An 18074-nucleotide genomic window follows, 5' to 3' on the forward strand; every position below is an offset into this window, starting at 1 on the left:
CCCCCCTCCCTCTCTCTCCTACTATTCAACCTGCACTTAAGGTCTGTGTACAGGACGTGAACCGGGTCTTCAGAAAACAGAAGACTAAGAAAGCATCAGGCTCAGACAGTGTTTCACCTGCCTGTTTAAAAGTCTGCGCTGACCAACTGGCCCTCATCTTTACACAGATCTTCAACAGATCACTGGAGCTGTGGTTAGTCCCCTCCTGTTTCAAGCACTCCACTGAACAAACATCATTCTGGTCCACTGGATCAGATCACTGGACTTAATGACTACAGACCTGTCACTCTCACATCTGTGGCCGTGAAGTTGTTTGAGAGACTGGTGTTGGCCTATCTGAAAGACATCACTGGACCCTTGCTGGATCCTCTTCAGTTTGCTTACAGAGCAAACAGGTCTGTGGATGATGCAGTCAACATTGGACTGCATTATATTCTACAACATCTTGATAAACCTGGGACTGCCTGACCTTCTCTCAGACAAACTGACCCAGCTCTCCGTGCCCACCCCAATCTGTCAGGGGATCACCAGCTTCCTGACAAACAAGCAGAAGCTATTGAGGCTGGGTAAACTTACATCCAGGACTCTCACGATCAGCACTGGCGCCCCTCAGGGATGTGTGCTCTGCACACTGCTCTTCTCCCTGTATACAAATTAATGCACTGAAAAAGACCCCTCTGTCAAGCTCCTGAAATTTGCAGATTACACTACCATAATCGGCCTCATACACAACGGAGACGAGTCTGCTTACAGACAGGAGGGTAAAGAGCTGGCTTTCTGGTGCAGTCACAATAGCCTGGAGCTGAACATGCTCAAAGCAGTGGAGATGATCGTGGACTTCAGGAGAAACCCACCTGCACTCCCCCCACTCACCATCATGAACAGCACTATGGAAGCTGTGCACCACCATCTCTCAGGACCTGAAGAGGGATACTCAGACTCCATTGCTAAAAAGGCACAACAGAGTTTGTACTTTCTTTGCCAACTTAGGAAATTACACCTGTCACAGGAGCTGCTGAAATAGTTCTCTGCCATCATTGAGTCCATCCTGTGCTCATCCATAACTTTCTTGTTTGGTTCAGCTACCAAATCAGACATCAAGAGACTACAACGGACAGTCAGGACTGCTGAGAAGATTATTGTTCTGATTACTACCCAAACTCCAAGACCTTTACACCTCCAGAGTGAGGAAAAGGGCTAAGAAAATCACTTTGGACCCCACACACCCAGCCCACTCTCTCTTTCAACTGTTGCCCTCTGGTTGGCGCTACAAAGCACCGACCACCAGAACAGCCAGGCACAAGAACAGTTTTTTTGTTTTTTTTCCCTGCAGGCTATATTCAACCTGAACAATTAAAACTTGTCCATAATAACTGACACATGTATACATAGCATCTGAAAATTCTACATTTGTAAACTACATAAACTGTACACTTGTGAATAACATATCTGTACATTCATTAAAATAATTATTTATGTTTTTTTCTCTCTCTCTATAATTCTACTTCTGTATTATATTGCATGTAATTTTCTGTTTTTTATTTTTATTTTTTCTTTCTTACATTAATGTTATATTTCATCTCTACGGTGTAATTCCTATGTCTGCACTATCAATTATGTTTGCACTATGTCTGTACTTTCTTCTGCACTGGAAGCTACAGTACTGTCGCCAAGACAAATTCCTTGTGTGTGTAAACATACTTGGCAATAAAGCTCTTTCTGACGTTCTGACTTCTATGTTAGTTTTGATTGCGTTGTATATTTTGAAGATGGCAGCAATTGATTAGCAGCAATGCATAGGCTTAGAAGATTCATATCAGCATTTGAATGAAGAAAGAAAAGATATGTTATTGGAATCCCATGAGGGGTATGACCAGAAGGAAATAAATGGTTAAAGAATCTCCTATTGTATCATTTGTATCGGTGTCAAATCATGACTTACAACCAGGAAAGACACAAGTTCCCATGCGTAGGTGCCCTTGATGATACTGTGGAAACATTGCCCAATGGGTTAAATAGAAGGCACAGACCAGAACTGATTGGAGGGGAAAAGTTAAATTCTATTTCCAGCAACTGAGCAAGAAGTTTAAGTGAGGCTTAGTGACCCACAAAGGGCATAGTGGATATTATTAAGGAGAGCACCTTCTGAATTTTAGAGGTGCTCCTCTGAAATGCCTGCATTAATATCTGTGAAGACTCGATGTAGATGGACAGTACAGACAGTTTCTTCCTTTTTATATGATGGGCAAAATTTTATACGTGATTTGTGGCATGTTTTGGTCACTCTTCTAAACATATCACTTGGTCTGGTTCTTATCAAACCGTAGTTACAATACAGCTTTCAAGCTCTACTGAAATCTTATCTCACCCCCTCATATCCCCAGTTGCTTTCAACTAGTGTTGTCATGGTACCAAAATTTCAGTATTCGGTACCAATACCAGTGAAAATCCACGGTTCTCGGTACCAATTTCGGTACCAAAGCAAAACACAAAAACATGCTAATTGAACAACATTTTTATTAATAACGGTAAACAAAAATTAAATGTACAAAACAAATGCCATTCTTTATACTTATTTAAAAGTGTTTCAAGTTTTCCCACAAGTAATAAAAGTATGAAAAAAAGTAAACAAGTTTCACCCAAAAGTTTAGTCACCGTTCTGCTGCCACTGAAAAACATCTGTAAACTGTTGTCTGTTTTAGGGTTTGTTTATTTCAATCCGAAATTCAAATTAAAATATGGAATAATATTCATTACAGAAGCTCTAAATATTAAAAATGTAATTGAAACTTACCTGCTTGAACTTGATCGGGGTGTTTTGTTAGTTTGATGTGTTTCCTCCTCTTGAGGTCGCCACTGATTTTATGAAGAGATTGCCAGGTTTTCACAACAAAATCTGCCCAATCGCGTTTCGAGGGGGTCCCCCGTTAAAAATCGCGTTCCGAGGATAAAATATGCATGTTTTGGCGGGGTTCCCCAGGTAAAATTTGCATTCCAGGGGCTAAATATCACGTTAGTGGGGTCGTTTTTCAACCCGCGGACATGAAAAACAACCCGCGGCAACAGTGTTAAAGCAGCCCAATTCCACGGGAAAACCGCGGACTTGGCAACACTGGAACAGGATAGCTTTCGGATAGCACATCAAGAACCGGGTTGACCGGGTACTTGGTACCACCGGTACTTAAGAAAACCTGGTACCGTAACGTTTTCATTTTTTTAGTACCGACTTGGTACCGAAATACCGGGTCTTTTGACAACACTACTTTTAACTCAAGGGAGAAAATGCAATATCAGATTGTATCATATCTCTTTTTTAACCTTTCAGATTTGGACCTGATCTAATGGTTGTCTTAAAGTGCTATTTATCTGGTTTTTGACAATAGGGTTCTGAGGATGATGGGCCTTGAAGATGAAATTGAATACAATGCAACCTACTATTTACTGTCTTCAGGAGAGATGAGATCTAGAACAGCAGTTGCATTAGCCCAGTATATTGACTAGCATTCACAGAGATTCCCTTTCTTATACAGAATCATTTTAGAATCACTGAAAAGCCTCTTGATGGGTGTGAGAAAAGTAATTTTGGTAATGTGTTATTTTGTCATAGAACAAGTGAACTGAAATGAACTGTGTGCTGTGGCTTAATGGCCAAATATGAATCTATAGGGTCTGCATTACTGTCCTCTCACCCCTTTTAAAGCCTATTTACTGTATATCAACATGATAAAATTACTAGGGCTGTCAAAATTAACATGTAACATAACACTATTAAATTTTTAACACTGTAAAGACATTGGCAATGGCAAATTTTAAATGTTTGATATTCTATATTCTGTGGTCTTTTTTTATTTATTATTACAGTTGTGTTTTTATTATTTTATGTAATTATATATTTCTAGAAAAACTGATCAGAACATTTAAAACCGATTGGAGACAGTGCAGTTGTCTCACACATATACTACCATTTAAAAGTTTGGGGTCAGTAAGATGTTTTTTAAAGTTTCTTATGCTCACCAAGGTTGCTTTTATTTGGTCAAAATACATTACAAAAAGCAGCAATATTATTAAATATAATTAGTATTAGTATAATTTAAAAATAGCAATTGAATGAGTTTCTGTTTTTATAACATAGCTATGCCTATGATATAGGACTTAGCCTCACACAAACAAGAGTCCCGCTTTTTTTTTTCTTTTTTTCTTATATCTACACGATCGCAAATGTACATAAACAACAACTTACAGAGTAACTTTCAGACACAAAATTCCGTTTTGCTCCGTCAGAAAGAAGATAGAACAAACTGCCGAACCTCTGCATCTCCGAACAACAGTGTTTTGTTCCTCAGCATTACACGGACCAGCAAATTATTCAATCAGGCTATACGTACGGTCGTTTGCAAAGTTAAATGAATCAGCTTTTTAAACGAATCGGTTGATTCAACTCACTCATTAAGACAGTCACTTTCTGCCACCTACTGGCGGTTGTAGTTTCATATTTAAAAAAGAAGCTTATTTCCTTTTTTGCAATCATTTAATATTTCTACATTAAAATGTTATATTTAAACTTAACATTTATGCACAATCCATCTATGAATTCTGTTGATAGTGATTTCATTTGATTGTTAATAGCCAGCATGTATTTTTATTCGATTTAATTTATTGATTAAATAACAACCTGACATAAGAGGACACAGATATGACAATTATTTTTATTTTATTTTATTTATTTGTTTTGCTCAAAGTTATTTCAGGGTTTTGATCTCTCAGCTGAGTGAACACATCATGTTTATTATATTATAATGAATATTTAATATTACATTTAAACTTTGACTATAGCCTAGACATGTTGCATATTAATTGTACTATTTATGAACCTCAAAGCATATGTTTGTGTATTTTGTGTTACTCCATAATGATGTTCTATTTGAGGGCATTTGTAGTGTAGGTATAGGGCCCAAACATAACCTCAAGCCCAGGGGCCCCCGCCCCCCTAAGTCCTGCCCTGCTCACATCTGATCTATTGTTTGAGATTTGTTAGCTGTGCACAACACAGCCTAGTTCAGCTCCTCTGTTACGATATAGATGAGTTAAAGAAAGGAAGGAGACTGACTTAAGAGGGAGAAAGTAAAAAAAAAAAAAGGAATGGTGTATTAAAAGCGATTGTGTCCTCATTTGGTCCCTGTCAGGGTGTGGGATGTCAGTCCCCTGGGTAAATCATGCGGCCTGCCACTTCTTAAACACTTACTTTTATAGACAGTCCAGACAGTGTCAGGAAAAGGCGAGAGCTCATGCAATATCTCCATCATTAGTTAATAACATTAAATTGAGCAAGGTAGTGCACTACAGATGAGGCCGTAACAGTGCATAATATGAATTTGGCTCAGACAAGCAAATGAGAGGGATAATGTCAGCTGGCACATAAGATAAAGCAATATTATACCTTTAGAAAGATATAAAAGATGCTGTTGTACTTAATAGATGCTCAGTTTCATAGAGGGTGTTTTTGGCCCTGATTTTAAACTCTGTTTCTATCCTTGTGCAGGCACTTGAGATGAGAGAAATGTTGATTATAAATAAAGTTGTACTAAAAATTTATAAAATTGTTCAGTGTTATTAACGTTTCTTTTTTTCTTTTTTTTTTACCAAATATTTGGTTGTGTTTGGGCTGTGTATTTATACTACTTATAGTAACATGACATGCTAATGTTACAGTAGGTTCTATTGTATGTGGAGCATTTCAGATCAGTCACTTGTGAGGTTAACATAACAGTTATGCTGCCTTAGAAGGCAATAACCTATGTAGGTAGCGAGGCATGTTTTGAAAAGGGTTAATTATGTGGCACCAGTGATTATAAAATTCTCCGTCAAAGCAATGTTGAGCCTTGTACACAAACATTGCTCTATCCCACCACAGAAGTGAATTACCAGCTCACAGACACAGCTAAAACAAAACATGTACAGCTAAACACAAAATCTTCCCTCAGCTCATATGAAAATCTTATCATATCGTATTTACTCATGTGCTATTTGAACTGACTACTTGTACATTTACTTGATTACATTTCTGAAGAAGAAGAAAACAATTTTCAGTTTTACATTTTACTCCTTACAATTTTAACTTGAAAAGTATATTTTTGAGTTTCATTTTCTTCCATTTTACACACATTAATTGTGGTAAACGGAAGCAGAAATTTGAGCTCTGGAAATGGAAAGCAGGCCGAGATTACTAGATCTCAATGACCTGTCTGAGCAGATATCATTTCTTAAAGGTAGAACGGTGCTTTGATGATTTACCTGTTAGCTGTCTATATAGTACAGTATATTGCCTGAATGCACAATCCATCTATCTATCTATCTATTTATCTATCTATCTATCCTCAGTGTCTATAGATCTGTCAGTCAGATTTGGAGTCAGTTGCAAAATTCATGCTAAGATTTAATACCCAAATCTCTCTACAGACAACCTTGTTTTGCCATGCTGCAAAAGGACTTGAGATTGCCTTGCCACTTTGAGTATCACTCGAGGGATTTTTACACTGATCAGCTCCATGTGAAGGACCCACTTCAAAAGACGTGTTTATGAATTGAGCATTCTTGCAGCTTGAAGATGCTATGAAGTGATAAAGGGTCCTCCCCTTGTGATCGAACACCAAAATCCCTCACCTCTAAATAGAATATCTGCTATACCTGATGCACCTACTTAGATAATCCTCCATTTGTTTCTGCATGCCATAACAGTGCTCTAAAGACAACTTGGATTTGCAGTGATGAGCGGAGCAGTGCAGGGATTAGATTAAGCAGAAAACACCAGGCACAGATTTATGGGATGTCTTAGAGATGGATTTGTTTTCTTTTCAGCTTTTATGCATAATCGTTCCAAATGTTCTTGGGTGCGCAGGGAGAGAAGGTAATTGAGAGTGATTTGTTTCCATCATTTCTTCAGGGGGTACATCAGAAGAGTGAGATGTCTCATTTGGTTACGGTCACAGAAAGCTAAAGCGTTCACTGGAGTTTTAGTGTTTACTGTTGCGTGAAAGACTGAAATGGATAAGTACCATAAAAGAGATGTGCACTACATTACACCTCTGTGAGTCTGTTTTTATTTAGCAGCTTTTTCTAGTTAACAATATCTGTTGTTCAAGTAATTAACCTTACCTAGTTAGTGGTGTTCATTTTAATTTTGGAGAACTTCAGCTCAAACTGTCATAATTAAATTGAAAAATCATGATGTTATTCTAGATTTTCGATTAGCTGTTAACACTTGGATGTCCATCATAGTACAGAACAAAAGATATGCCACTGCTTTCATTTCATCACGACTTCACATAAGATGGTACAGCTTAACATTACAGTGTGCTGGTTACAGTTTACATTAGCAACATTTACTTTTAAATGCAACAGCTTATACATCATTATTATAATTATTTATATGTGTTATATTTGCATCATGGGCACTGTATTGTGACTTGTTACAAATCAGTTTAAGAGTTAAGTTCAATCCTTAGGGATGTAATGGTACACATATTCATACCAAAAATGTTCTGTACAGGTCTTTCAGTTTGGCACATTTGTGTAGCAATTGAATACAGCATTGTTTTAACCACAGCACTTGTGTGTCAGATGCTTGTGCTGTTTAATGTATTTGAAACTTATTTTCCTCAGTGCATAACTTATATCCTACAGTTCTTTTCTTATCTGTAAATGTTAGAAAGTCATGCCAGTATTTCCATCATCCTGACAGTAAGCAAGTTAAACTTAAAGAATGAGTGTCGGAGCGCATGCGTGCATGTCTAACAGACGGAGACCAATAAAATGGGAGCACAATAATTCGTACTTAAATATGCAATTTGCTAAAATAATTTGCATTCAAAAGTGGAAGCATTTCAAATCCCTTTCCCCATTTCCAACAGCACCATAAAATGCATTATGGTTTCAGCAGTATTGACACTTTTTTTTTTTTTTTTTTAAAGATAGAGGCATAGTTTGTACAGTAAATAACTGTTTTAAAAAATAAATAAATAAAAAAGAAAGAAAGCAATGAACTTTTTTTATCCCACTGTAACAAAAACTGTGACTTAAAACAGTTAAGTGTGCTGTTACAGCCCTATTACAGTTACATACAGTATCACATAAACTATTTGTGCAAATTCTCAAGGTATTCATAATTTAAAGTATAGTTCAATAGCAGTCAAGTTATCCATCAGATGATACAGCTTATATTTACAAACACAAATAATGAGGATCTAAAATAGGGTAACTTCTGTACAGGGCCTCAAATTAATTGGTGAATAGAAACAGCTTTGATGGACTCTTTGTGACCCACTTGATTTATATTTGCATTTCTAAAAAAACTACCCTCATGCTACTGAAAAATGTATTTTTTAGCGTGTGTCCACAACACTGGCTGCACATACGCTCATGTTTGATTTTGCATATAATGTACTGTAATTGGCCATATTGGAATCACACAGGCGCCTGAGGTGTCATCAGGGTTATAAAATGTTAATGAAAGACATAAGAGCAGCCTAATAAATCTTACTTAACTCTCATGTATTTCCTACCGTGCTATCTATCAACCCTCACAGCCAAAGCATGCAGACCTTATCATTATAAAAGCATGGCGCGAAATGCTTGGCATTGAAAAACGTTCCTGTGCACGTAGATTCCCTGCAAACATGCAGGGCATCAGATGAGAAGTTCAGCAAATGAGTTCATGTTTTGAGCTGCCCTTTTGCCTAATCAGTTTTTTATGACATTTCCCCCCACTCTGGCTCAGAGTACATTGGAGAGAGTCGAGCTGCAAAACTCCTGCAAAACAAGATTGGTTCCATGGTGCAAAAGGGAACGCTGATTCAGTGTGGAAGAGAGAAAGGGAGGGAATATGTCACACATTTATGCAATGCTTGTGACACCAGCAATTAGACACACAGGATCTCTGTGCTCTTATTGTTTACTCTCTGCTGATGAATATGCGCTGTCAGAGCTCAGAGAGCTCAGTAAAATTTGTCTTTGAAGCCCACTTGAAGACTTAGTTCCCAGCCAACCTCTTTTAATCAGATTTTTATGACATTTCCCCCCACTCTGGCTCAGAGTACATTGGAGAGAGTCGAGCTGCAAAACTCCTGCAAAACAAGATTGGTTCCATGGTGCAAAAGGGAACGCTGATTCAGTGTGGAAGAGAGAAAGGGAGGGAATATGTCACACATTTATGCAATGCTTGTGACACCAGCAATTAGACACACAGGATCTCTGTGCTCTTATTGTTTACTCTCTGCTGATGAATATGCGCTGTCAGAGCTCAGAGAGCTCAGTAAAATTTGTCTTTGAAGCCCACTTGAAGACTTAGTTCCCAGCCAACCTCTTTGTTGCTTGCTGAATTTTCCCCATCTCTGAACTCTTTGCACTGAACGAACTTGAGCTCTGTTTGCCTTCAGCATCAGTTCAGCTACACACTCAAGGGTTATTCATAAATCATGAACTGTACTTCCTTTCTCTGACTCTGTATTGTAAATACACACTATTTGATTGATAGGTCAATGTGTTTGCATACGTCTGCTGTAGGAAATACAAAGTCAAGCTGATTTCATCAAAAGCAAATTAAATAATCTGACTGTTTACAGTGAATTAGCCTATATTTCATTTGAATTTTAAATTGGAAGCATGTGAGTGTAACGATTCAGTCCACTGAAGGCAAGTGTAGTGAAGAACCCAAGTGCAGTTTATTTACAGGTGAAATCCAAACATAATCCGAGACTTGACTTGACATGAACAGACTTGACTAGAACAGACTTGACGAGGCATCGGGGGGCCATGGCGGTGATGACGGCAGAGCAGGATGCTCATGGACATGGACAGACCACTTGACTATGAGTTCATGAACGGCCTCCTTGGCCGTGAAAGCACAGACAGTGAGTTCATGAACGGCCTCCTTGGCCGTGGCAGGACAGACCATGAGTTCATGAATGGCCTCCTTGGCCGTGGCAGGACAGACAGTGAGTTCATGAACGACCTCCATGGCTGTGACAGGACAGACAGGGAGTTCATGAACGGTCTCCATGGCCGTGACAGGACAGACAGTGAGTTCCAGAATGGCATCCATGGCCGTGACAGGACAGGCAGTGAGTTCGTGAACGGCCTCCTTGGCCGTAGCAGGACAGGCAGTGAGTTCATGAACGGCCTCCATGGCCGTAGCAGGACAGGCAGTGAGTTCGGAAGCGGACGCCACCACCTCAGGAGGTTCTGCAGGTTCGTGAACGGACTCCTTGGCTGTGACAGGGCAGACAGTGAGTTCGTGAACGGCCTCCGTGGCCGTGACAATACAGTCTGTGAGTTCGGAAGCGGACTCCACCACCTCAGGAGGTTCTGCAGCGGATGCCGCCACCTCTGGAGGTTCTGCAGCGGATGCTACCACTTCTGGAGGCACTGGATTTGATTCATGGACAGGAGAGGCCTTTGGAGCAGACTCATGGAAAGGAAAGTGAATGGTGAATTAGCCAGCAACAAAGCAAAGTCAATGTATTTTTTAAGAGTCCATTGAGGGGTATTGCGTGGCATTAAACAAGATAAATTTTTGTTCAAACCATAGCGGAAAATGTCCTTAACAAATGTTTCATTAAAATCCACTTGGTGACAAAGTCCACAAAAGTCCTGTATGCAAGTATGCAAACACCGTGTGAGCTTCACTAACGGGAGCAGAAAGTGTCCGGCTTGACGGATCCGTTTTCAACTCCGCCGAACACACCCAAAACACCACATTACAGTGAGCCAAAACTAAACAGTTAAAAACTTTCAGTAGCTCCAGTTGTCAAGTCAAAGTTCGAAATTGCAACAAATGTATAATAATTAGATAAAAAAATTATCATAAGGTAATAACAATAACTAATTCATATATATATATATATATATATATATATATTGTATGTACTGTATATATATATATATATACACACACACACACACACACACATATATATATGTTACTTGTTAACTTGTTAACATGCAGGCAGCCTATAACTGTACACTATATGATACTGTTATGATAAAAATCTTATGACAATAATGTTATGACAGTAATTTCTTAATTTATATCAGGAGATAAGCCTATGTAAAATCAAAAAATGGAGTCCATGGCTTTAATATTAAATATGAGCCTTTCATGCATCAACTGTGGGGGAAAAAAACAACTCATGTACAGTTCTATACACTGTCTGGAGAAAAGCATGGATTATCATATGTTTACTTCAAATTTCTTTAAAGAGAAGCATTATTTTATCTGTTTATGCCCAAAATAGTACTGAGGGTGCATTACTGAGCACTAAACACATGTAATGTCTGTTTCATTCATACTGGACGCCAGAAGGTGCCCTTGCGCAGAAACTCCAAATATACATCACAGAGGTAATAGAATGTTCTTCAAGCCATCTTGGGTATTTTCATAAATATGAAGTATCCGAATATAAAGTAAATTTTTAGTCTAGTGCTAAATGATTGAGGATTGAGATGTAGTGTCCTTCAATAATCCAGTGATTATCTCCAATTCCGCCACTGTCTCTTGTTGTTAGATAATAGGGTGTGTCGAACTTGAAATATCAACCCTCTCTTGAACGTCATGGTGTAATTTATGTAAATCAACTACCTCCTTTAAAAAAGCCCTCACACAAAGTTCTTCCTTAATGTTAATTGCCAAATGTTAGAATCCTTTATGGGTTGAATTTCAACCGTTGTTACTTGCAAGATATTATTGGAATTTTGAATTTGAATTTATTAAAAGGATAGCCCCTTGAGATGAACTATCTAATTTTCGAGGGGGTCCCAATAAGACGTACATAGAACAATTCAGAGTACAACACACACACACACACACACACACACACACAGGTAATGCACTGGTTTAGTATGTGATCTTGTAAGAAGACGCTGCGTTGCTTCAGTCTATTGCAGGTTCACAAATTAGAATGTAGCTATTGTCGAGCTACACCATGCTGGAAAATGTAGTTAGCTACTAGAAAAGCTTGTTTTAAAAGTAGTTGAGCTACTGTCAAGCTACTGAAAAATTTAGCTACGATAGTAGCATTGCTACTTGTAGCAATACTGCAAATATATATTTGGAAAAATGATTATTTTCAGCTCTCATTCTGATCCTCTGTCTAAAACGACCTGTTTATAAGGGGCGAGTCCTTTAAGGATTGTCAGTAAATGGCCACTGTTATGATTAGCTAATGTCCCTGCATACACAACAGTATCAACGCTACACTACTGCATGTGAGTAAGGGTTTTGACAACATGATACATAAAAAAAAAAAACGTAATTTACAGACAAAGCACTTTGAAATCATTTACTTACGGTTTCTGATGCAGCTGCATTCAGATGCAATACAGCTTCATCTTTCAACAAATGTTGCTTTGCAAACTCTGCATTACACTGCTTCCTTTACAAAATAAAATGCTTCTGAACAAACATATAATCCTCCGACACGATCCGGGATGCCATTAAAATAAACCATCCATTTGTTCCTGATGCTGGAATCCTTCTGATGTCTGTACAGAGAAGCGAACAAACTGTTTAAATGCGTCAAAGCGAACATTTGTTCACTCTACCGTTTGCCCAGTTGTTGTCAGACTCTAGCGCATGGACTATGTCAGAAAGTGAACACATATCTGTATACTGTATCCAGTGTAGACAAGGCAGCGGCAGTTATTATAACAGGTTCTATTTGCTTTTGACGAGACACCATGCTCGCATCCAGGGTAGGTGTCAGCTATTAAGCGACGGAATGCCATTGGGCATGTCCTATGGTGAGATGATAACTATCCGTTGATGTCTTGTTCTGGAGGCAATGTATGTGCAAATGTGTGTGCCCTTGTGACGTCACATGTCATCTCAGATCCAAACAAGCCATTTTTGGAGCTTGATTAAATAAATGCTTTGTTTATAATGAGGATGACATTTTAAGCTATGAAACTTGCAGGATGTTGTAATGGTACAAAGACCTCATATATGCCAAAAGATCAAGGCAAATGTGATTTCTCATGTCATGACCCATTTAGGGTGAGTCCAGCATAACTCACCCAGTTAGTGGGTGTCATTCCCGAAACTTTGCAGCATTTATGTGTCTGATAAACAAAGGTTTCGTACAAATTCTGAATGGATTATAGCCTAGAAGGTGCGCAAAGCATGCTCCCTTTATAATCACTAAAAACGCGTCACTCATCTTAGTTCATGGCAATCTCACAAGGTTCCGTTATAATCATTGAGGCTCTCTAAACTGTACAATGAAGCACTTAACAGAAACTCTGGTGTTTTGAGCGGTGAGTGAATTCTGACCAACTAAAACTGATTGGCCATTGCGTTCAAGAAACCAACAGATATGTCTGTGATTGGCTACTTTTCTCAATGCTGCAAAAAACACGTTGTAAATAGTAATAGTAATATTTGCATTAAGACTATAACACCCATCCTAAACTGGAGAGAATTTGAGTGTTAATTGCCAGTCGTTTAATTTTAAATTCTTAAGCCAAAGAAGCAAAACATTTCTTTAAATGTTTTTGTAACGTCTTTTATGCTCACCAAGGATATTTATATGATCAAAAAATGCAGTCAGAATAGTAATATTGTGAAATATTCTTATTATTTAAAATATCTGTTTTCTATTTTAATATATTTTAAAATGTAATTTATTCTTGTGTTGACAAAGCTGAATTTTCAGCAGCCATTACTCCAGTCTTCAGTCTCACATGATCCTTCAGAAATCATTCTAATATGCTGATTTCGTGCTCAAACATTATCAATTACTTATTACGCTGGTTTGCTGCACACTAAACATTAAACATGCTGCCTAATTGTTTTTTTCCTCCAGGAAATTTATTTGAAATATAATTATTTTGTAGCATTATAAATGTCCTTACTGTCACTTTTGATCAATTTAATGTGTCCTTGCTGAATAAAAGTATTAATTTCTTTCAAAAAAATAAAAAAATCTTACTGACCAGTGGTGTATATAATGGTATATATCTGGTGTTAGAGAGTTCTTCTGTAGTTTCTCTGTAGCTCCTCTTGATGCTGTATGTGATGTATGGAGCATACATGAGGAAATATTTCTTTCAAATGTGTTTTTTTACAAAAACAAAATGCTTAACACTAATGTTTTATGTATCTAATGAACAAATATTTTATAGTAGTTTTTTTATTATCAAATATTCCAAATTGTTCCATTTGGTGCACCTGTTAAATAGGTCTGCTAGGTTTGATTGAGAAGTAAAATTAATCAGTGTATAATTTAGGATTTTTTCTTTTTTTTTCCCAACAGGTCTTTCAAGGAAATTTTGATAATGACACCCACAGAAAGAATGTGATAGATCCTCCCATCTATGCCAGATTCATCCGAATTCTTCCATGGTCGTGGTACGGAAGAATCACTTTGCGTGCAGAGTTACTAGGATGCACGGAGGAAGAGTGAATACCCATATTCTTTCATCCATATTCAATATAAACTGTGCTTAAACATGTAAAATTAAAATTGGTTTCATCTGAATTTTCCATTTTTATAATATTATGATTTGTTTTTGTTTTTTTTCCTAAAGAGGATCGGTTTAGTCATCTATAATGCCCTGCTTGTTTGTCCTTTTTATGGTCTGTGCCATTTGTTGAATTATTTAATTCAATTTTTTTTTTAAGAGCTAAATGGAGCATGGGGTTTATTTCACTGTGGTTTACGCAGTGGAACAATAGCCACTGTACAGTGTCACTTTAAACCAGAACAAAATGACATGCAATGCTTTTTGGGCCATAATCAAACACATAACAGAAAAGACTAACATTAACATGTAAAATATCTTTCTACTTTAATTTTAACAGCAGGCCTGACTGAAGTTATATCTCAGCTGACACTGACATTGTTGTGTAGACAATAAATATGATGGTATTGTATTATATGTAAAATGCTAAATAACTGCATGATGCAAAAGTGAATAGAAGTATAAGACAACAAGATGTATAAGTTCAAATTAAAGCATTTCGTAGATCATTTTTATCAATCATTTCAAATTTGTATGATCTGTTTTCCTGTACTTTTCTAAAGACACTGTTACATGTCCCATAATGTAATGACATGCCATAATAAAAGCAACACTACAGTACTGGAAGCACCTATTACAGACTAATCTTAACTAATTTCACACACATAGACAACTGCTGGAAAGTTATGAAGGTAAAGGTACATTTACTTACAGGTTATGTAGGCAGTCAAAATATAAATTTGTCAAGAAAATAATGTCATTGGAAATTAATCATTTAGAGGTATTTGATGTATAAATTATTGTTTGTTTAACTTCCAGATGTCTCAGTTTTTCAGGCTGTTTACCTGTACTACTGTATTTTTTTTTCTTGATTGTAAAATCCTCAGGATAGATGTCATCTTTTTTTAGTACTTACAATCTTACGATTAAAAAAAAAAAAAAAACTTTGGAGTGCTTGTTAGAAAATGTGAAGAAATATTAACATGAAAAAATGTGTTGTATGGACTACACTAAGTGAGATTCTTCTTTTTTCCCCTTTGCATATGTGACCCTGGACCACAAAACCAGTCTTAAGTCGCTGCGGTATATTTGTAGCAATAGCCAAACATACATTGTATGGGTCAAAATGATAGATTTTTCCTTTTATGCCAAAAATCATTAGGATATTAAGTAAATATCATGTTCCATGAAGATATTTTGTAAATTTCCTACCGCAAACATATTCAAACTTAATTTTTGATTAGTAATATGCATTGCAAAGAACTTCATTTGGACATCTTTAAAGGCGATTTTGATTTTTTTGCACCCTCAGATTCCAGATATTCAAATAGTTGTATCTCAGCCAAATATTGTCCTATCCTAACAAACCATACATCAATGGATTACACTTATGACTGGTTTTGTGTTCCAGGGTCACATATAATAAAGTCACCAATAAATAACAGTTTTCTTGTATGGAAATATTAGATACAGATGTTTATGCAGCTGTTAGGTAATCATGGGAATCTAGTTACTCATTTCAAAGGTGAGCACCATTGGGTTGTGAAATCACTGCATCATTTTATTTGCTATTTTTCTGGAAATTTTCAGGGCTCATGACATACATGTAATATATATATATATTTGCATATATCCATGAGTTGGGGGAGGGGGGTTTAACAGTATTTGAACAGTCTTGAATGTCAAAAAAATAAAAATGAATTCAGCGTATATCATACACCAGAATCAGCATATACATCACGTACAGTACCATATGTTTTAACTAACAAATAAATGTTGACATCATGTTTCTGTTAAGGGCCAACGAGACGTGAGACGTGCGGATCCATCTGCAAAGCTTTTATTTAAAGGCGTGGTCATAAAACAGGCAAGGTTCTGACAATGGCAAACAGGTATATTGAGGGCAAGACAAAAGAGTAATCCAAAATGGGCATGAGTCAGTCCACAGCGAACATTATCCAGAGGGCTTGACAAGAGGGGAAATTCAATAACACGAGCAATAGTCCAGGCGAGGTGCAAATACAGTACGAAACAGAAAGGCAAAGGGTTAATCCAAGATAAACAGGCAAGAATCAGGTAACACGGGAAAGCAGGCAAGGCAAGACAAGACTATGACTAGGAACTAAGGACTAGAAACTAGGGCAGAAAACTGGCTCCGTAATGTGCTACCACTAAGAGAGCGATATACGCAAACAATACTCGGCAGTGAGAGAGAGGAAGTCCATGGCTTATGTAGGGTGTGTGATTGGCAGCAGCTGTGTGTCTAATCAGTGCAATGGATGCTGGGATATGTAGTCCGGGATGACGTGCAACAGTTACACAACAGTGTGTAGTGTGAGAGTCAATGTAACGAAAGGGTGACCTCTGGTGGCAATTGGACGGAAGTCCATGGACAGGATTCATGACAGTTTCTATGTTTATCGACATATATGGAAGTAATATCAGTAATTATTGTCTAACATTTCCCTGTCTGTGAGATTCTTCTCCAACACTGTTCAAATGACTTGTGTGCACATTTATCAGTTTTGTATAGACCTTTTGAGGGTGACAGTGTATTAAGAAGAAAAAAAAATCTAAATATGAGGTCCACAGGCACATTTTTGAGGAAAAAAAAATATATTGATGGGTCTGATAGTCCACCATTTCCATTAAATGTGCTTTGAATATTGATCGTTTGAAAACATGTATAGATAAAGTCAACAGTGGGCCACACACTCTTTTAGCTTTGCGTTTATGCTGTCAGCTGTTCCAAAAACAAAAACAAATTTCATATTTATTTATTTATTTTTCATACCGTGTCAAGCAAATGCTATATGGTAAAACATACCGATTATACACTACTATTTCAAGCAAAGTGTACAAAGGAGGACAGCCATTGCTAACATAGACAGCTCTTTTGTTTGACAAATAAAAAGACATCTGTGAAAAATTTTTCATTTTCTGTCTATGCTTTTTGCTTATGCCTTCACTAATGATGTGAAGAAAAAAAAAGAACTATCCTGTTGATGTTTGTTCCAGTACATGATTTGGTATGCGGCTTGTGTTTTTCACCTGCATTGATTGCTTTCCTCCTTCTCCCAAGCTATTCTTTGTTTAGGATTGCACAAGATACAGCCTATGAATGTGATCTCAGATCATGTACTGCTGTACTGCATATACAGCATGAGATCATTCACATGGCATTTCATGTGAAGACAAAAACAAAACTGTGATGTCCAGCAATGAATTTATAACCTCTGTGCCACAACAAATTCTAAAGCATGAAATTTAGATTTCTTTGAAAGAGCTATGCAGCTGTTTTGTGCCACAGGCAATTCAAAAATGTGAGATATAAACTCAGAATTGTGAGATATAAATGCAGAATTGTAAGAAAGAAAGTTAGAATTCTGAGTTTACAACTTGCAATTCTGAGATTTTTTTTTTTTTTTTCAGAATTGTGAGATATAAACTCAGAATTGTGAGAAGTTACCTTGGAAATGTGAGAAACAAAGTCAGAATTTTGAAATAAAAAGTCACAATTATGGTGTGGAAATATGGAAACATGCAAGCACACTGACATATTT

General features: G+C 37.2%; 1 protein-coding gene across 1 annotated transcript in view; it reads left to right on the forward strand.

The window, feature by feature from the left end:
- Positions 1-15443, forward strand: part of LOC107753185 (EGF-like repeat and discoidin I-like domain-containing protein 3) — a 199392-nt gene extending 183949 nt beyond the window's left edge. Inside the window, exon 9 of the mRNA XM_016569310.1 lies at positions 14304-15443. Within this exon, the coding sequence (XP_016424796.1) occupies positions 14304-14453 (150 nt within the window). The 3' untranslated portion in view covers positions 14454-15443. The remainder of the gene's footprint in view (positions 1-14303) is intronic.
- The last annotated feature ends 2631 nt before the right edge of the window (positions 15444-18074 follow it).

Source organism: Sinocyclocheilus rhinocerous, unplaced genomic scaffold, assembly GCF_001515625.1.
Source record: "Sinocyclocheilus rhinocerous isolate Xijiao unplaced genomic scaffold, SAMN03320098_v1.1 scaffold3063, whole genome shotgun sequence".
NCBI classification, from domain to species: Eukaryota; Metazoa; Chordata; class Actinopteri; order Cypriniformes; family Cyprinidae; genus Sinocyclocheilus; species Sinocyclocheilus rhinocerous.